General features: G+C 39.6%; 1 protein-coding gene across 1 annotated transcript in view; it reads right to left on the reverse strand.

The window, feature by feature from the left end:
• Positions 1-567: 567 nt before the first annotated feature.
• The window catches only part of LOC146237565 (D(5)-like dopamine receptor), a 39,990-nt gene continuing 18,951 nt past the window's right edge, over positions 568-21,606 (reverse strand). Inside the window, exon 3 of the mRNA XM_084685076.1 lies at positions 568-725. Within this exon, the coding sequence (XP_084541202.1) occupies positions 568-725 (158 nt within the window). The remainder of the gene's footprint in view (positions 726-21,606) is intronic.

Raw genomic sequence — 21,606 nt, forward strand, 5'->3', positions numbered from 1 at the left:
AGGGTGACAGTTACGGTGCCATTGCACAGTCAAATGCAGGGCCGGAGTGGGACTCATTTTCAGTCCTGGACCGTCCCACTTTAGTTCACGACTGACTGTATTAAAATAATGTAATTAAAACCGTAGAATACAAGTCTGCAATAGTGCACTGTTCTCTGCAGCCTTGTAATTAATTGTAAACAATTGTAAACATTTATTTCTCACCACAAATCTCCCCTTTTTACAAAGCTTTCAAATCAAGTCAAGTGATAATTATCTCAGGGCATTTTTTATTGAGCAGGTGTACACACCATGCTTTTCATTACTATTAGTTCTTCTAATTATTATATTTACTCAATGATTGACAATCCTACCTGCCCATTCTGGTGTGTTGGGCTCATGACTGGAGCTTGGTAACGTTACTGTACTGGGCCTGGGCCTGGTTCTTCACTGTTAGCAGCAAACAGGACTAGAGGCTGCTGCTGCTGCTGAAGAGCTACAAGAAAAGGCTTGATACATTTGATACAATACTGATTAGCCAATCCGGGCCTGGTCATATGCAGACTTTACCATACACCATGGCCCTGCTTAATTGCACGAATCTTCAGTCTGACCTGGGATAGCATAGCCGTCATTGTGACTGGACGTGAAGGGCATCATATCTAAGGATATCTCTGCTTCACACGCGAATTGAAGTATGGCAGGGAGGTGAAGGTTTCTTTGGTTCTGTGAAACACCGGAGAGGACTCAAATTCACATGTTCAAAATGTTCTGTTTCCAGAGGGTGATCCCCACGACTGTGATGTATGACATGTGTCTCTTATGTGTGCATCTGTTCAGCGGCCTGTAAAGTCTGCATTGGTCCAATTCATGAATTTAAGATTCCGTTTTAATTCATTACCTTCCCTCTTGCTGCTCCATGCACCCATGTTGAAGACACAGTAAAAAAAAGTGTTGAACAGTCTCTCTATCATTTTGTCATGGTTGGATAGTGACCCTTAGTGCTGGTTCAGACTTCTGACACCATGTTTTATGTTCATATGCAATGACTCTAGCTTGAGTGTTTGGGGCTATCTCGTTGTTATGATCAGTGACCTATGCTCTTTTGTAAAGCTCTCTCTTAGAAGTCGCTTTGGATAAAAGCGTCTGCTAAATGCATAAATGAGTGATCCAGATGCAGCTTTAATGCAGGCTTCACATTTAGATGTCCATTACACAGCTCACATACGAACTCCTTCTGCTGGTCAACTCTTACTCTAGCGTTCCCAGCCCACGTTAGGCTACATACAACATATTGTTGGATTGCCACTAGTGGCACAACTACATCGTAACAATTTTTGCCAGCCAATTGAGAATTCCTTAGGTAATTGACTTTGAAGTACAGTTGCCATGGCAAATGCTCTGCGGGTTCTTAATAACCATTGTGTAACCTTCGGGTTATGGAGACCCTTCAGTCATTGTGACCCACTGTGACACAAATAAAGTATTTTAAGCATTTTCAATTAAGGGGTGGTACTACAGGCAAAATCCCAGATGTGTCCCAGAAATTCAGTTTGTCAATCTTTGACAAGCCACAATTATTGCCAAAAACATTTTTTTTATTAACCAAGTTACAATTAAACAACATGAACCTAGAAGCATCCTGTTGCAGAAGTTCATCTGTTCTTAATTAAAGCAATTGACCACATTTGGATATGTTTTAATATTAAGCATTACACATTTTATATACTTGATATATTGATTGTTGTAGTGAAGTGGAATTAACATCATACTGTTGTAATTATGAAGATGGGTAGTGATTATGGATCTTTAAAACGAACCTCTTAATCACCTTTTTTTTCTTTTTACTCTGTTGACTGATTAGTAAAACCACGAATGAAGAAGATATTAACCCCAAAGTGCAAATATGTTTTTCTCAAAGAAAACCCAGTTATCTAATGTGGTTCATTTATGGTGCAAATGGATTTCAAGGTCAAGTAGGACCAAGAATGGGTGACCTTTCTGTGCACCTACAATCTGAATCCCCTGGGACGACAACCATCTAGGTAAAAATGCATAATGTATTCTGTGACCAACAAATATTGTACCAATGGCAGAACATTATAAAAACAAATAGAAAATATATAAGAAAAATATCCGAAGAAATACTTCAGTGTGATCCTGATCTTGCTCACGTTCTATTGGGAATCTTTGTTGCTTTGAATTATAATAAAACACTTTGCTGAGTTTCAGTGCTATTTTTTAAACTTTGAGAATTGGTTAAAGACGTCGAACATATTAACCACGACAAGTTGGCAAGCGATCAGAAGGAGGACGCTATAGGCAAGGCCAGGGAGACACACAACTCGGACAACGTTTCTGCCACAAAAATGTATAAGGTAAGGAGAGTTTATTTTATTTTATATATATTTGCTACATTTTGTGCGTGTCCAAAATGTGAGTCCACCCGCGACAGGTAAATTGGTATAGTCATTCCTTCAAAAGAACCTATTTCTTTTAATTAGAGTAATACACTATCAGAGCACTGAAACAAGATTTGATGCAAACATACTTGCATGTTTGTATGTTTGTTGCATGTCTTGGCCACGGCGCGGAAAGGATGAATGATTAATAATGCTACGTTCAACCATAATCTGCCTAACTAGTCTTTCGCTACCGGCTTGGCTTGGCATGCACTGACTGCGCTGCGCTGGCGTTAGAATAAAGATACATTGTGTGCTCTCACTTTGAGATAGGCTACATTGTGTGCTCTCATTTGAGATCCATTGTGTGCTCTCATTTTGATATAGATGGTCTCCTGAGAGAGTTTATCAAGGGAATACATAAAGTAGGATAGTATATATACTAAACGACTTTAAGTACATATCTATCTATAGATACTTAAATCCCGTTGGGAAATTCAGGTATCTCTCACCAGAGGTGGCACCACAGGTCCAAAAGTGGTGGGGCAAAATTTGGGAACCATCTGTACTGACCCGTTTTTTAATATAGTCTATGCTCGATAGCGTTAGCAGTAATGAGCTGTTGAGAGGGGTGGTCGATGCTCTGCCTCTGGGCCCGGGTTGGCTGTAGCTAGGAGATCACTGTGACTGACAGGTGCATTCACTTTTTGCAGTCAGCGTTTGAAGTGGTTATAGTCAACAGAGTAAACGGGCTGAAATTTAGATGAGTATTTTTGACAACTTGTTCAAGTGCAAAAAGAAATACCGTTTTTTTTTCCGTTGCAACATTTTGTTTTCGTTTTTAATAGTAGATACATTAAAATGCGCTCAATACTCCGCTGGTGGGGCGGGGCCCTACCACTTTGAAAAGTAGATGGGCAAATGCATGCTCACCACACGTGTGCCGGCGGCTCTGTCTCTCACAGCACAGCTCTCATATTAACAATACAGACAACAGACAATACGATACAATACAAACAGATATACAATACAATAAGGTTATGTACAGTGTAGATAAGATGTATAGTGCAAAACAGTGTGGAGTCATATAGTTAGAGTTTTATGACAGCTGGACCTCCTAAGACGCTCAGTCCGAGAACGTAGGGTGTTGACCCGCCCGCTACGGAGGCTGCTGCTGTCCTGCCAGGACATGGTGCAGAGGGTGATTGACATTGCCCATGATGGCCAAGAGCTTGCCCCGCATCCGTATTTCCACCACAGTCCCCAGTGAGTCCAGGCACTGCCCCACCACTGAGCCCGCCTTCCTGACCAGCTTGTCCAGCTTGTATCTCATCCTCTGTGTTGTTAGCTTAGCCTTCCACTTAGCTCCAGCTCTGGACCCACGGAACGGCTTTCGAAGCTCTGTTGGGATAGGGTGTTTTATTCCCAGTTTAGCAGTCCCTCGTAGTGCCTAAAGTGTATACAACTCCGCTAGTGTCCGCTGCTCCGGCTGGTTTCAAAAAACAGGTCCAACTGGCCAAGTGAGACAATGAAACATGGGCGTAGGTTTATGGGGGGACGCGGATTAAAAGGAACAAACTCATCTAATTGATTTAAACAATTGGCAAACGTCCCCCCTATTGTCCCTTAAGGATTTAATATTAGTGTGACATTCAAAACCATTGAACAACTGCAAATAAAAAGCTTGTGCAATATTATTTTCCATGAAGAGCGAAAAAAGTGTAAAAACCATACACTGAGTAGCTATTTTTCGGACGTAGGCTAGGCAAAAAGTTTCATGTAAAACGAAATCCGTATAAACCTGAGGTGATCGGAGAAGCAATAGTTTTTTTAACTAATTCAATTCGAGTGAACTAGGAGAGCTCATTTTCAATGTTTCATGGGTTCCTTGGGTTTATGATTAGACATACCATCCGAACGGTTCATACTATGACTAGAAACAGCAGCGAGTTGCCAGAAGCCCCGTAACCGTAGTCAGATACAACCGAGAGCTTTGACAGTGTGATAGTTAGTGACATCGTTACCAAGTACATTTTCAAACCCCTACGCTCTCTCCGGGGACTCTCCCACACGCCCAGCACGGGGGGCGCCTGGCTGCTGTCTCAAAACTGGAGTGGTCAACCTCCTACTTTGCCCCCACCCTCGCAGCAGTCACACTCTCACACTCATCCTCTCTCTCCCTCTCACTCTCTCCCTCTTTTTTTCTCTCTCTCCCACTCTCTCTCTGTCCCTTTCTCTCTCTGTCTCTCTCTCTCTCCCCCACTCTCACCTCTCTCTCGTAGACCGAGGTAGGGAAGACGGTAGAGTAGGGAAAGACAGATTTAGATTAATTTGCTGGACTGGGCGGCAGGCAAGCTAGTGTACCTCCCCTGGAACACCACTCTCCACTTAACCGTGGTAGACGTGGCCGGTAGGGACTGGCGCTGCTTGCTTTCTGCACGGGCAGCAGGGGATAAAAAAAGGGGGGAAAGCCTGTATATCTGCAGATTTCTGTGAGTCCGTAAGGTTCGACAGAGAAATAAACCACTAGGAACCTGGAGAAAACAGGAGACAAAGTGGGGTTGTCAGGGAAAGAAGCCTACATTTTTTTAAATCAGTAAAAAGCCACACTTTTTCTGCCCCAAACAAAAAAAGTTATAGATAAAGACAGGGAATAGTTCAATTCCAATGTTTCATTCCTTTGTGTGTCCTAAATTGTGAGGCTGGTAGGCTATACCAGTCAAAAGCCTCTGGGTGGGTGATTGAACAAAACTCGGGCTGGGAGCAGAGACAGCTTGTGTCGGGAGGTCGTATGAGGGTTTTCTCTCTGCCAACTTTTCTCTCTCAGCTCTCGGACCCCTGGACTCTCTCTCTCTCTCTCTTACCCACTCACTTAGCCACACCCGACTTGCTCTCCCCAGCTGGAGTTGAGGCTCTCCCTCTTTCCTCTCTCCTATCTCCTATCTCCTCACTCCTTACTCCTCCTTACCCCCCCCCCCCCCACACACACACACACCTCCCTCACACCACCTCCCTCTCCCATTCACACACACACAACACTCAAACTCACTACACACATACACACACATCAACACACACCCCTCACACACACACACACAACGCACACACTCTTACTCTCATACACACACACAGACACACGCACACACACCTCTCACACACCACACATCTACACACACCCCTCACACACACACACGCACACACACCGCACACACTCTCCTACTCTCATTCATTCACACACACACAGACACACACACTCTCGCAACTCACACATACACATCCTCACACACACACCCACACTCACTCACACTCTTTGTCTCTCTGCCTCGCTTTGTTTCTCACTGAGCTATGTTTTGATTTACTGAGCTACAATAGATAAGAGGCCTGTGTAACACTAACAGCAATCCAAAGTCAGAGGAACAGGACAAGGATTTGTGCAAAGTATTGTTTATAAAATGAAGCAAAAAGATTATTTTAAACAAATCAAAGACCTGAGAGATCCAGTTTAAAGACAGTGTGACATTACAATACATTTTACTGTAATACTAAATAATAGTGATGCAATTCTAATTCTCCCTCTCCCTCCCTCCAACATACACACACACCTCCCTCACACCACCTCTTCCACAAACCAGAGCAATAAGAGATTAAGACTAAATAACCAAGATTAAATAACCAATCCTACAGAGACAGAAATAAAGGAAGTATAGGGACAGAGCCCCACCAGTATGACCATTGGAGCCACCCCCATATTTAAACAGTAACTTTCCTTTGCACTTTCCTGTATGCACTTTCCTGCCAAAAGCAAATTCCCTGTCAAAAAAAAAAAAAAAAACTTTCATGGGATTAAAAACCGATTCTGATTCTAAAGAAACTAGCGCAGCACCCCCAATACAACAATCAAAAGATTGCTCATTAGGGAAACGCCCCAAACTAAAAGGCACAGAGCAATCGCTGGAAGAGTGGGACAACATAAATCAAAAATGCGGAAGAGTCATTGCAAAGGATGCAGTATGAAATAAACAACCTGATGACAAAATTAAGAAACCGCTGTGAAGAGATGTCCCCACCCAGGCCAACATCTGAAGTCAGACCAAACAAGGACCCCCACAGCGCATGGCAACAGCTCAGAGGCAGAGGGGCCGTGCACTTAAGTCATACAACGGCAGCACTGGGTGAGAGATGGAGGAAGACTGGGGAGCAACGCAGGTGGAGAAAAATTTTAGTCGAAATAATAAAGTCTAAGTTCTTCACCAAATAACAACGTTTAAGAATCATTTGATGCTGGGATATACAGACCAGACAAGGGGGGGTGCATTTCATGGCAAGCTTGTTGTATTCCTTCTTGCCGTCTTGACGTTAGTCTTGCCACAGCTCATTTAATTCTGAGAATCATTCAATTATCTCATTCTCACAAAAATCAAAAATCAATAACATTATAAAGGACAATAAATAAATAAACACGAGTACTTTGTGAAGATTTACCTCAATAAACATTAGTAACGAAGAAAAGAACACAAAAAGGAGTCACATGTATTTATTATACACTAGATTGTCCCAAAATCAATATACCTGCCAGCGGGTAACCCGGGACTGCAACTGCATTGCAATTAATAACAGGTGTAAATGATCTAATTTCATTAAATATCTACAGTGTCTGTTATTCACAGAAATGTAACTTTGCCAACAAGAGCATCGTTATAATAAAGCATAAAGCAAGAATGATGAGCCTACATACAGACTACATTTGTTTTCATTATATACTTTCCTATGTAATAAACATATGTTGAGTTCCAAATAGGCTGTTTACAAATCTGTAACAGTTTAAGAATCATCACATGGTCTAAAAGGTACAATGACGCTTTGTTTTCCCCATCTACAATTTGGGAGCGTCTGTCGAAGACTAACTTGAGTTAAGTTTTCATTAATTTGTGTCAGCATTGCATTTCAGACAACTGCAAATGCAGAGGCCTACATATATCAAAAAAAATCCATCAACATTTCCATCAGAAAATGGATCCCAGTCTGTACAAACAGGAGTGTAAGGTAAAGGGCAAGTATTCCTCTGGAATTTCCAAAGCTAACAAAAACGAAATTCGCCGAAAGGCTTCGAAAAATGATGTCAAAGGTGAGTGGCATTTTCAACATTATTCAAGAAAGCTTCTCAGAGTACTCATAGATAGCTAGCTTCAAATTTATACAACATCCACTTTACGAACTTTCCACACAGTATTTCTCACACAATTGTTTCCTAGGCCCCCAGTAATCGGATTTGGTCGGACACACTTCTCAAAAAATGTTATATATATATTTACATTTAGTCATTTAGCAGATGCTCTTATCCAGAGCGACTTACAGTAAGTACAGGGACATTCCCCCCGAGGCAAGTAGGGTGAAGTGCCTTGCCCAAGGACACAACGTAATTTGTCACGGCAGGGAATCGATCCGGCAACCTTCTGATATATTTATATATATATATATATCCTACATAGTATATACAGCAAATCATACGGATGATTCACAACATTTAGACAGAAAGACTGAAGATATATTATTTATTGTCTTGCTGACAGGAGGAAAAACAACCCCAACCATTTATGCACGTGCGGAATACAGGCATTCCCATTCCATTATGACAGGAATTATATTTAATTTAGGTAATAAAGGATTATCATAGGTATATATTTCAGTGCTCAAATCTCACGCATTCGCCGTGAGACTGGCGCATTTCGATCAGTTCACATGATCTCACGCAACACCTTGTATTTCTCACGCTGAGAGGCTAAGGGATCATTTGTCCCGCTGTACAATAAATGGACGAGGTGCAGGCATACGGAGGGAAGTTTTAGGCTGAGTTGATAGATGACTCAAGTTATACAGAGTTAAATGTCACCTACATTAAATGACATTCAAGTGTATTGTCATTGAACAGTACAAGTGCAGTACAATATAGTGCAATTTTCATCCAACCAAAAGTTCAAATACAGAAGTGCAAAAAAAGAGCAAGAAATTAGACAGAATTAGAAAGATCGACTCTATCTCTCTGTCTTCTTTCTTTCTTTACCACCAAATAAGTTATATTGAGCTTAATTGCTATTTTCTGTCACTCTTCTATTTGCACTTTTAGTCGCATCAGTGGCACATTAAGGCTCTTCTCAGGGGTGCTCAAACACACCTAAATTTAATCTCAGCACCCCTAAAAATAATTATAAAAAATCGAATTATTATGAATTATTATCTTATCTTAAATACGTTTTAAATATTTACATTTAGCCATTTAGCAGACGCTCTTATCCAGAGCGACTTACAGTAAGTACAGGGACATTCCCCCCAAGGCAAGTAGGGTGAAGGGCCTTGCCCAAGGACACAACGTCATTTTGCACAGCTGGGAATTGATCTGGCAACCTTCAGATTACTAGTCCGCTCAGCCATCTGACTCCCCTGCTCTACCGTAAGAGTTTGCTAAATATGTCTGTTAGTGACAGATCTGCCCCCCTTAGATTTGTATGGTGGGCTTAAGCACACTACACATGAACCTGTAAACTTACATGTAAACAGATAAACACCTGTACTCTTTTTACTGTTCTTCAATATGTTGATTTATGAATGTATGAATTGTCATTCGGCAAACATTTGTCAGCCGATGGCTAACCTTTTCATGTACGTGTTATACAGGTGTCAGAATGTGTGGTTTGCCAGGCAAGTCCACATGAATGAAATGAATGAAACATAAGACCAAAGGGATGTTGCTCCTATTCTAAAATGATTTGTTCTGCTTTTTTGAGGTCACACAGCCATTCGAACTTGTTGGGATGGATCTAATAGGGAAATTAACAGAAACTAAGGACGGACATCAATACATATGTGTAATGATAGACTACCTGACAACATGGCCACAGGCCTATCCACTGAAAACAAAAAGTCCAGCTGAAGTGACAGAGTGCATAATCAAGTTTTTCCACCAATTCGAGGTTCCAAAACGGATCCTTACGGATCAAGGAAGGGAGTTTGTGAATGCGGTAATTTTGGATACCTTTACCCTAACACTTTAACCAATTAATTTGAATGTGTTAAAATTTCAGATTTTTATACACTTCTGTGGTAGAGTTAAAATGCTATATATCCTGTAAAATTACATCCCATTTTAAGGATCCTATTTTCATCTTACAATTAAAAAAGTTTATCAAATCCATATTTCAATGTCTGTAACTTATGTGTACTTTATATTTACAGATAAACAAGGACGTGCGTGCCAAGCTTGGCATTGAACGAAGCCTTTGCTCTCCTTACCATCCACAAACAAATGGATTGGTGGAGAGGATGAATGGGACAATTCAAAGGTAAAGAAAATGTAGCTTGATTGGTTCTAAATTTGTGGCATAAATATACTTATTGCACATGAACAATCTTGTATTGATTATAATACAATAAATACGTTGTTTCAAAATATGCCATTTGTGAATACAAATGTGAATGTGTTTACTTTTCAGAGCACTCAGCAAACTGGTTGTCAAAAGAACAGATTCCTGGGATCAGTATTTGGATGCTGTGATGTTTGGTCTCAGAACAAAGAGACAGGTTACCTGCAAATTTTCCCCCTACTTCCTCATGTTTGGGAGAGAGGCTCGCTACCCTTCAGAGGTGCCAGAGCACTACTTGGTTGGTGAATTCATGATTCAAAATGACAGATTTCAATGTAATGTCAGTTTTGTAAATGCAAAGTAATGTCAATGCAATTCTATGCAAACTACATTTTCTCTCACAAAAAATGATGATACACTACTGCTACCTTTTCTGACATGCACAATGATGAAGATCATGAAGTTTGACTGAAATAACATCATCATTTTTGTTCACAGTTAGACAACAGTGTTGAGGCTGTTGTGGCAGAGGAGGCTGTGTCGGTTGGCATAAAGTATTTTGATGACATCAAGGACATTGTTGCAGACAGTGTTTCAAAGCAGCATGAGCGCACTCGCCGGAGTCTGAAGTCAGGTGCTCACAAACCCAATTTTAAAGATGGAGACCAGGTTTGGAGGCAGAACATAAGGAGCCAGCAGAGGAAGGGTGGCAAGCTCGATGCCAACTTCCTCGGCCCTTACACCATAACAGAAATCCAAGGTCAGACACGGTCCTCAGTCAATCAATTCGCTCCAGCACCAACACCAGCAGCCACCCCAGCACCAGCAAAAGCTACACCAGCTTCAGCAACTACAATTGAAAAATGTATTGATTTGCATTACCCTACTTACTTATATGAACATAAGTCTTGTGACTGGCCTGTAAGCAATTGTTAAACATGAACAAAACCCAAAGGCCTAAGTAGATGGGAAGACAATTGATAACCTTGGAATCATGTAGAAAAGATTTATTGGAATTGATATGTTCCATAAGTAAATTATTATTATTATACAAAAATGTTCATGGTTACAAAAATGGTTAAATGATTTGATGTTGAATTTCTGCAGATGTGCAGGACGCCTGGGCAGGGAAAGACACACATGTGATCCTCTCAAAGATTGGGCCGTACAAGCTGTATTCTCGGGACATTGCGAGGATTGGTCCCAACCAAGAGCTTGAGAGTGAGGTATTATCTTGTCAATATTTTATAAAAACAGATACATTACTTTCCTCTGTGATCAGTTATGAACTAGATGCATTTTAACAATAATTAGTTGTCTATTAACAAATGTTCTAATGCGTTATAATGCAATACAGTGACCTTCAAGATCATCCAATGACTCATATTCAATGTTGTATAAATACAATAGGTACAATGTGTTAGTAAATATGGAACTGCATATTTCTCACATATGATTACTTTATTCTGTCATTTTCAATCTTTCATAGGCAATCAATGCGTACTTGACAATGCTCGTGCGGAACTGCAACAGGCGCAATGCAGACGCAGCTGCTGTCATCGACAGCTTTGCAATGACTGCAATATGGGAAGGGAATCTGTCAAGACTTTGGGTATGTACTGGATTGTTATGCATATGATAGTTATTTCTCAAGTAAAGCCCTTACTTTCATAACGTCTTCCCATTTCCAGATAGATCCAATGGCACACCAACTGATTGTGGGAATGGTGAATGCGCACCACCACTGGATGTTGACGGTGAGAGTAAATACAGTGTGTAGAGTGTGAAACTTGATTTTTCAAGCTCTGTATGAGCGGCTGTGTAGGCCCTGTCTTCTTTACAGTTAACCTACCTTTAAAATGTAAATGATGAAGTATACATTTTTTTATGCATACAGTCTCTCAGAGTTGCACATTTTCAGTTATAAGAGATACAGTGAGTTGGGCTTAAATCATATTATTTTCCAATGTACAATAGGTCTGGTACCCACAAGAAAAGAGATGCCTTTTCATGGATCCCGTGGGGGAATCTCAAAAGAACATAAAGAGGTGCCTGGACACAACCAGGTAAATACATTCAAATGGAGTTTTATTGTACAAAAATACGAACACCATAGTGTCAGACAGAAAGAAGTCGTACAATGTCATGTTCAATCAAGGATTGTGCAACCGTTTTCACAAGCAATATTTTTATACTTAAGGGCATTCATGTGGGAGAATGGCTGCAATGTTTCTCGATGGACATGCAGCACCCTTCCTCATGCACGTCAGCAAGACAACACATCGTGTGGTGTCCTTGCCTTAAAGGTGAATGTACTGTACTATACATTACTGAAACATTTTTGTCAACCTCAAAGTCATGGGCCGCCACGGAAAAATCAACATAGCGGAAACACTGATGTATTTATGAATGTTTGAGTATGTACTGTTATGGACCTTTAATTTTGTGGTTTAGGATTTTCCAGTGTAATCTAATTCTGGTTTTGTAAAAACATGGATCTTGTCATTTTGGTAGACTATGTATTTATATGATCATGCTGATCTAATAATCATGTTCTCTTTAGTTTGCTGAGAAAATAATTAGGGGAGAGGCAATGGACATCAAAACCACACAGAAGGCAGTGAACAACCTGAGGCTAGATGTAGCCACTGCCCTCCTCCGAGAAACTGGTGTGTTATTGTTTTGGCTGATTGTTGTCAATCTCCAAGGTCTTGGACATGTAAACAGCCAGTGAAGTAGTATCATGCAAAATGTGTTATTTTACTTTTAGCATATTTGTTGGAATATTTATGAATACTGTTTGTCTTAACAGACAATCTCAACCTGTGCCACTACTGTGGGATGGAGGAGAAGGATGAGCCACTATGGGTAATGTCTTTTTAAAAATCATGACATATTTTGCAGTTTTTAGACTTCAAGATTGATTTGATTGCTGTGATCATTACAAAGTTGTATTTCATTATTACAAGCATGACTAAATCAGAAACAGTACGATTATTACTAAACACTCAGTTTAATAGAAGTGATGTTGCCAAAAAAAAAGAAGAGGACTTGCATTATTCATTTTTTTCTAAGATCTGCTGTGACATCTGTGAGAGATGGTACCACCATGAGTGCGTGCAGAGGCCTACAGTGCAGGAGGACTAATCGTGCCTTGCGTGCACATAATCCCCAAAAATACGTAATTTGTTGTCATTTGTTAATTTGTCTCTATTGTTATATATTAGTTAATGTGTTAAACAAAGTTTAATTATTATTTATCTATTTTCAAGTCACTTCCTTTGACTTTTGTGTAAAAATTAGGGCTGTCAAAGTTAACGCGCAATCTCACTTTAACGCAACAAAAAATAAATAGTGCCTTTGACGCAGGTTTCTTTTTTACCCTTGGAATCAACTGTCGTCACATGAATTTGACCGTCGATGGTAGCTGAGAGAGTTCTTTTAGATGGGAAGTTCCATTTCAAAAAGTTGCGACACGGTTCGGTTGACAAAACTAAGGCAGTGTGTACTGATTGTCAGGCTGAGTTTACTTCCAGCCTAAACTATCAGATGCAAGCAAAGCACACAGCTAGCAGCAGCAGCGTTAGCAGCGGTAGCGGTAGCAGCGGCAGCAGCAGCAGCGGTAGCAGCAGCAGCGTTAGCAGCGGTAGCAGTAGCAGCAGCAGCGTTCGCTTGGTAATATATGGCAGACAACACTCACAAAAGAAGCGAGCAGCTGACTGAGTTCAACAAAATAGAAACTGTATTGTTCAATATTAAGGTCAATCTGTGGTTGCTTAAGTATCTGAAGTATGTTTGAGTGAGATTTGAATATCATGGAGCAGGATATCATAGTAGGCTATGAGACAACATGTCTTAAATGTATTTTAATTTCCAGAACAAGTTACATTTTGTGGATGTTTATCATACAGCAGTATAGTTTGTGAGTGAATAAAACTCCCTCACAATTTAAGTTGTGTTCCATCTGAACTTGTTATATGGACATTATCATCCAGGTAGGCCTATTTGAAGTTTTTAAGTACACATTTACGTTTACATTTATGGATTTAGCAGACGCTTTTATCCAAAGCGACTTCCAAGAGAGAGCTTTACAAAAGAGCATAGGTCACTGATCATAACAACAAGCTAGTCCCAAACATTGCAAGCAGCCAAAACATGAAGCATACATTGTGAAAAAACTAAACAAGTGCCAAAGGGAAGAACCATAAGAGCATGCAGTTATACACGTTACAAATTAAAACAACATGAACCACAAAAAGTGCAAGACTGTACCTGTAGAAGAACAATCAACAGTAAAATATTTCACAGCGAGTACAAGAGTTACTTCGTAATAACTAACCTACAAGAGCAACAAGTCTCTCAATAAGAGTCATTGTGATCCTGGAGGAAACTAACATCACCCAGTACACCCTTAATGTTATAAAAAAAAAAAAAAAACATTAAGTGGGGTAACATTTTAACAGATTAAATAGATTGAATATGTTTGCGATTAATTGTGATCATATGAAATAATGCGATTAATCGTGACTAAATATTTTTTGACAGCCCTAGTAAAAAAATTTTTTTTTAAATGTTATTTAATTTGTTTTGGCATTAATCATTGTAAGGCTGGTTTATTTACATTAAAAATAATAATTTTGTTGAACAAAGGCTTCTTTTATATTTTGGGATTACCTACATGAGTGAGTTTGGTGAGTGTGTGCATTGAACAAGATGGGGCTAGTACATGTAAACACAGTAAGTTTCAGGCATGTAACACTTTCCTAGTCAGAGTTAGCAGGGGATGCATTCATGGCAAGAAAAAATACAACAAGCCTGCCATGAAATGCACCGCCTCTATTGTCTGTTCTGTATGTCCCAGCAAACGATTCTTACTATACACTGAAGGGACTAGTATGAGTAAACAGAGTAAGTTTCAGGCATGTGACACTTTCTTAGTCAGAGTTAGCAGGGGGTGCATTAAGCCTGCCATGAAATTCACCCCCCTCTAATGTCTGTTCTGTATATCCCAGCATCAAATGATTCTCACTGTACACTGAGGGGACTAGTATGAGTAACCAGAGTAAGTTTCAGGCATGTGAAACTTTCCTAGTCAGAGTTAGCAGGGGCTGCATTTCGTGGCAAGAAGGAATACAACAAGCCTGCCATGAAATGCACTGCCTCTATTGTCTGTTGTGTATATCCCAGCATCAAATAATTCTCACTCTACACTGAGGGGACTAGTTTGAGTAACCAGAGTAAGTTTCAGGCATGTAAGTTTCAGGCTAACTAGTCAAAGTTAGCAGGTGGTGCATTGCATTTACATCAAATGGAAAACAAGGCCTGCCATGAAATCCCCCCGCATACATTTCTCCCCTTCTATCCCAGCATTATGTACATTTAATAGCAGAAATGTTATACCAATACATGTATAGGTTGGACAGGTCTGAAAACAGAATAGTCCATAGTATGTGGGGGATTATTATGTTTTATTGTTTCATTTATTTCATTGAGTGAAACAATAAGAGTATTTCCTATCTTAAAAAAGGATTTGATGGTGAGAACATTTCTTTTGATGTTGATACATAGTTGATACATGGTTTTTAGTAGTTGTCTTTTGAAGGCTGTAGGCATGTGAAAATTTGGTCCGTTCAGGACAGCCTAGGATCAGAAGGCTGTTGTTTTCGACCTGTGCGAGTAACCCACCCTACGTACAGGCTAACTGCATTAAAATCGCATGCCTTTGCAATGTATACATTATAGGCTAATTATTTAATAACTTATTGTCTCAAAAAAAATAAACAATATACAGGTCTAACTACTGCAAGCAATTAAACCACAGGTCAGGTAATAAGCACAGGGCAGCAGTAATCGTCAAATCATAATCAATTATAAGGCCTTGCAAGCCCTGGAACTTTAAAGGGCAGTGAATGAAATCCCAAATCTTGGCTAGTGCTCTACAGTTTACAGAAATAATCCTCCCAGAACTTCCCTCTTAATAATAAAACCTAAAGTAAATAAACAACCACTGAAAACTACGGAGCCCCTAAAGAGACCTGAAGAAAATAAATCTGGTACGCACAAGATACTTTCTGGTGCGCACGAGAAACCTTCTCGTTATCACGGTTAAGTATCTGGTGGATACCGCATGCCAGGGGCGAATCTAGGTTCCCACTTTTGGGGGGGCTAAGCCCCTAGATAAAACCTATTATTTTTCTTTTTTTTCATGTACCTTTCTCGTGCGCACACAATTTTTTTTTTCATGTCCCTTTAGGGGTTCCGTACTTTATGGGCTCCATAGTACGTATATACTTACAAGTTTATTCAATTGGAAATCTTGTTTATATTATCAGTTTCTATTTACGTTCAAATTTATATATGAATATGTATGCGAGGCTGAGCTAATACTGGTGAATATGTATGACGTCAAACGCGTCGCAAAGCGCGCAGCAAGCACTGCTGCCTGTGGCAATGAGCGCTTCTGCCTCCGGAGCAGACATCGCATTTACGCTGTTTTTGAAGCAATTACTGGATCGATTAAAAAAATTACAAAACGTTTGTACTCATAAACCTCCATATTCTTAATAGACATTTGGATTCTGAATAGCAGTTACTTTTATAGAAATGAAATGTATGTATTTCTGTAATTTTCAAACTTTGCCAAGACATCCAACGGGCCGCCGAGCTGGACGCCCTGTTTGACACCCCTGATCTAGTCAAATGTGTTAGAAACATTAAAGAACAGGAACATGTTAGTAGAAGGCTTTGTTATCGGCATCACGGTAAACATAACAAATCAAAAACGAGCAGAACCGAATTATGAACGACGAAACTGTAAACAAACGCAACGCAAAAAATTGTGTCCATCAAACTGTAGCCCATACCATGATTTTACAAGTCGAATCTGAAAACGAAAACAAGATAATTGTTAAAGCACTTGCTGTCCTCAGTGTCACATGCATGGGTGAGTTTATTTTCGCGACAATCACACATTCTTCTCCAGAGAACGTAAGAGAAAAGTAGCTAAGTGTATAATGAAATTCTGCCCCCTAAAATGCAGGAAATAGCGTTTCAGAGGGTCTAGATTTCATTTTTTTGCGGGGCAAAAAAATCTCGCCCCTCCATCACAAAAACCGTGCCGCCGCCTCTGTAAGCACAAGTCAAATTACACATTCAATTGTATTTGGTGTTATGGAAGAGGCAAACATTGAGAAAGGCAGTTTAGTACATGGACAATGGTTGCTTCTTCCAACATACCAACAAGAACGTTCCATGAAAATCATCTGTCTGGCACCATGTGAAAAATAGACACATGTTGAACGGTCTTTATTTTCAGATTTGCTCATTTGAGAGAATTTGATTTTAGCGTTTATGTAATCACCAGATTGATTTAAAGTTACCAAATCTCACGCCAAGGTTTTTGGAAAAGTTGGCAGCCCTGCGTGGCGGAAGAAATGTTGCCATAGAAGAAACACTGCACTATAGGGCCTATATTATCATTCCAGGTTAAGAACACCAATGGAGGCTGCGTTTGAAATCGTAAATCAAACTTTTGCCAGGATTTTGAGTGGAAATTTCATTTGGATTTGTACAGGTGTATTCGCGCACGTCGGGCTGGACCTCGCAGCGGAACGACAGTTTAGTGGCCACTGTCGATTCTCACCTCACAGTTGCGTATTGATCAGACAAGAACACACGCTTATCAACTCGATTACTATTGATCAAAACAGAAGGAGGGTTCGGCTGTAGCCTTCTTGAAACATACTCTGTTGAGAACATATTCGCTGACATGCATTGCACGCGACTTTTTTTGGCCTTTGGCGCTCGGGATTTGTCATTGGCGCTCGGGAAAACAGCTTTGGTGCGCGCCAAAATGTTCTCTATGCAGGAAAAACCCTGATATTGGCAATTTGGTTCCATAACAGATAAGAGAAATGGCTCTGTGTTTGTTTAGCACTTAGCACTACCTTAGAGGGCCTAGCTAGCGCAGTTCCTACTGTGCTGTAGGCCTAGTTAGTTGATTCAATTTCGTTTTTTCATTTACATTTATATAGCACACTTTTAAAACAACAACAGTATCATTTAGCCATTTGAAATCTATTGTAATGACTTGACTAGGTCAGAAAGGAACAATCGTCCAGGCATAAGATAAAGTTCCTGAATTGATGTTTACTAACCACACGGTACACAGGCACAATTTGGCCCTAGCCCACGCTAAATAAAAGAGAGGTAGCCCACAAAACAATAGTAACCGTCTCTTGTGAAACCCAGACCTAACAGAAAGAACAGATAACCTGGTCTTAACTTCCAATGCTCCAACCCCCCTCCATACCCCTTCTCCAACCACCAGGATGCCCGGCATCCGAACATTCTGGGCATTCTCATGATTAGCAGACACCAGGTTGATTGGCATGTCGGACCCCGCGAAGAATACTGGTAAACAACCAACAGCCTAACGTAAACACACGTCTTTCGGTGTGGGTCGCTACACTATTGTTGTACTTTAACTGCTAAGATTCCTTGATGAGATTCCTTATCAATTTATTAACGTTAGAAAAGATTAACGCTGCAGTCAGATAGCTACCCTGTTCGAAATACGTATTTCAGAGTAAGGCTAGCCATGATCTAGTAGTTGATTGAAGATAATGGGGATATGTTTAAGATTGAGATTGGACTCAAATGTGGGTAATTGGATGTGTAAGCCTACATGTTATTTTTGCTTAGTGTTCACTTCAAACATTAAAAGAAAGGGTGAGATAGCAGACTTCTTCAAAAAGCTGAGCAAACAGGATCAGGTAGAAATAGACCCCAGTCCTTGCACCACCCCAAGACCTCAGAGCAGCATACTAGTCAGTCAGTGACATGCCAAGTTTAGCCTGTGTTTGTAGGCCACACATGTAAACCTACACAAAGGTTTTTTTTCCCAGATTAAGCCTCACTTTAAAATGTTGGTTGTTGATTGTTGAGTGTTCTTGTTTTGATGGCTGTGGATTTTTTTGTGTGAGTATACACTAAAAGTTATGTTTTAAACAAGGCCGTAATCATAATACATATCCACACATCCCCCCCCCAATATTCAAATCTGGTCAAAATGTCCCCCCCAATATATTGATATAAAAATATAAATGTGCTACGCTACGACAGGCCCACGCTGTCTGAAATTATCATTAAAAAAAATATTTGTGTTGACTCCATGGCTACGGCCTTGTTTTAATGTAAAAGAAGGATCGAACCTGGTTAGACCCAGATTATACAGTGTATTCATGAAAACTGTGTGACCAAAGTCTCTCCAGTTTGTGAGTAGCCTACACTACAGTGTGTGTAAGAAAGACATGAGTTGCAATTCAGATGTAGAGACACCGACGTCTATTCATAGTAATAGTCATAGTCTATTCATAGTAAATGTATAATTTGATTAAAGTAACCCTAGTGGACCATACTAGACCACACTGAAGAACTGAGGCTTAAGTTAATTTTAATTTATATTTCTCATCAGCAATCATATGAATAATTTACACTGCTTAGATGCCAGGCTAAGGTTACACACACATTTTCAGTCTTGGTCTGTGGACTGTTGCTCTTGTTGGTTAGTGGTAGCTGATTTAAACTGTTGTATTCTATTTTAGTTAATCCTATTTTTATTGCTTTCCTACAGGTACACTTGCACTTAGAGATTCATGTTGTTTAATTGTAACTTTCTTAACTACATGCTCTTATGGTTTCTTCCCTTTAGCACTTATTTTTTGGTTGTTCACAATATATGCATATGAATAATTTACACTGCTTAGATGCCAGGCTAAGGTTACACACACATTTTCAGTCTTGGTCTGTAGACTGTTGCTCTTGTTGGTTAGTGGTAGCTGATTTAAACTGTTGTATTCTATTTTAGTTAATCCTATTTTTATTGCTTTCCTACAGGTACACTTGCACTTAGAGATTCATGTTGTTTAATTGTAACTTTCTTAACTACATGCTCTTATGGTTTCTTCCCTTTAGCACTTATTTTTTGGTTGTTCACAATATATGCATATGAATAATTTACACTGCTTAGATGCCAGGCTAAGGTTACACACACATTTTCAGTCTTGGTCTGTAGACTGTTGCTCTTGTTGGTTAGTGGTAGCTGATTTAAACTGTTGTATTCTATTTTAGTTAATCCTATTTTTATTGCTTTCCTACAGGTACACTTGCACTTAGAGATTCATGTTGTTTAATTGTAACTTTCTTAACTACATGCTCTTATGGTTTCTTCCCTTTAGCACTTATTTTTTGGTTGTTCACAATATATGCATATGAATAATTTACACTGCTTAGATGCCAGGCTAAGGTTACACACACATTTTCAGTCTTGGTCTGTAGACTGTTGCTCTTGTTGGTTAGTGGTAGCTGATTTAAACTGTTGTATTCTATTTTAGTTAATCCTATTTTTATTGCTTTCCTACAGGTACACTTGCACTTAGAGATTCATGTTGTTTAATTGTAACTTGCTTAACTACATGCTCTTATGGTTTCTTCCCTTTAGCACTTATTTTTTGGTTGTTCACAATATGTACTTCTTGTTTTTGGCTACCCGCAATGCTATGGGGCTATCTTGTTGTTATTATCAGTGACCTATGCACTTTGTAAAGCTCTCTCTTGGAAGTCGCTTTGGATAAAAGCGTCTGCTAAATGAATAAATGTAAATGTAATGTAATGGACCCCCTGAAGTAGCCCTGGCCACCCCTTGGCCACCCCATATATAAAAGTCTGGTTCCGCCACTGCCAGGAGGACAGGACCAGACAGACAGCGGATGACAACAATAAGGATGCCAGCTCTCCCAAATGGCAGAGACACAGTATATTTTCAGAGGTGTAAGTTAGGGGGGAGAACAGTAATAGGCAGGGACAAAGACAAGATTGCTTATAATGTCTGCCAACCTAACCAACCTAACCACCATTTGCACTATTGTATCGTTTGCACTATCTGTATTTTTTGGTATTTTTAAGTTAAATTGTAAATTGGCTACTATATTTTTATTTTTTAATCCCCTTAGTATTAGCTAGACTTTGCTTCTTTTGTATAGTTAGTCCACATATTTAAGTTTCAATATTCCTATATTTTTAATGTATGCACCTCCCTGCCAAAGTAAATTCCTTGTTTGTGCAAACACTCATGGCGAATAAAATCCCTTCTGATTCTTCTGAGAAAGACGCTTAACTTAGATAAAGTCTCTACAGACAAATATTATGAAATGGTTTACCAATTGAGACTAACAATCGTTTAGAACTATTATTTGTCACTGTGAGTAGTAGCTTACATATGAGTAGGCCAATACAACATAATTTCCAATAAACAAGCTCTGTTGTTTTAAGTAACTCCATTTTTGAAATTGATAAAAGGATGTAAAAGAACCTTTAAACAATTTCTGATCTTTGTGGTTTTCTCCTTTCCTCAGCTGGTTCATCCATAAAGAAATTTGTGGTGCCACTGTCCATGCCAGAAGGTAAATTTATTAACAAAATTCGATCCGAGTTCACAAGTGTGCAAGGCGACAGAGAAGAATCCATGTACTGGAGCTCTCCTCTATTTGTCCCTCTGCAATAAAAGCGTGTTCTGTGCTGCGAAGATCAGCAGTCTACATCAAACCAAACGAGGTGAGTTCTGTGAGGGCATCATTTCATTGCACTGACAAAAGAAATGGAGCCAATATGTTTATATACGCCTTGTTTCACAAGGACATCTATTAGCCATTTCCCTGGGTTGTTAACCGATTTGGGTAGACTAGCTTTGGCAATACTAACTATCGTTTAGGATGTAAAGTTGAATTAAATTGTAAGTCCCTTTACATGCATGTTAACATAGTTTATTAATTAATTTCAGGGTATTATGTCTCTTCCACAGCACATAA

The sequence above is a fragment of the Hypomesus nipponensis genome, chromosome 21, assembly GCF_054491055.1.
Source record: "Hypomesus nipponensis isolate SF chromosome 21, ASM5449105v1, whole genome shotgun sequence".
Taxonomy (NCBI): Eukaryota; Metazoa; Chordata; class Actinopteri; order Osmeriformes; family Osmeridae; genus Hypomesus; species Hypomesus nipponensis.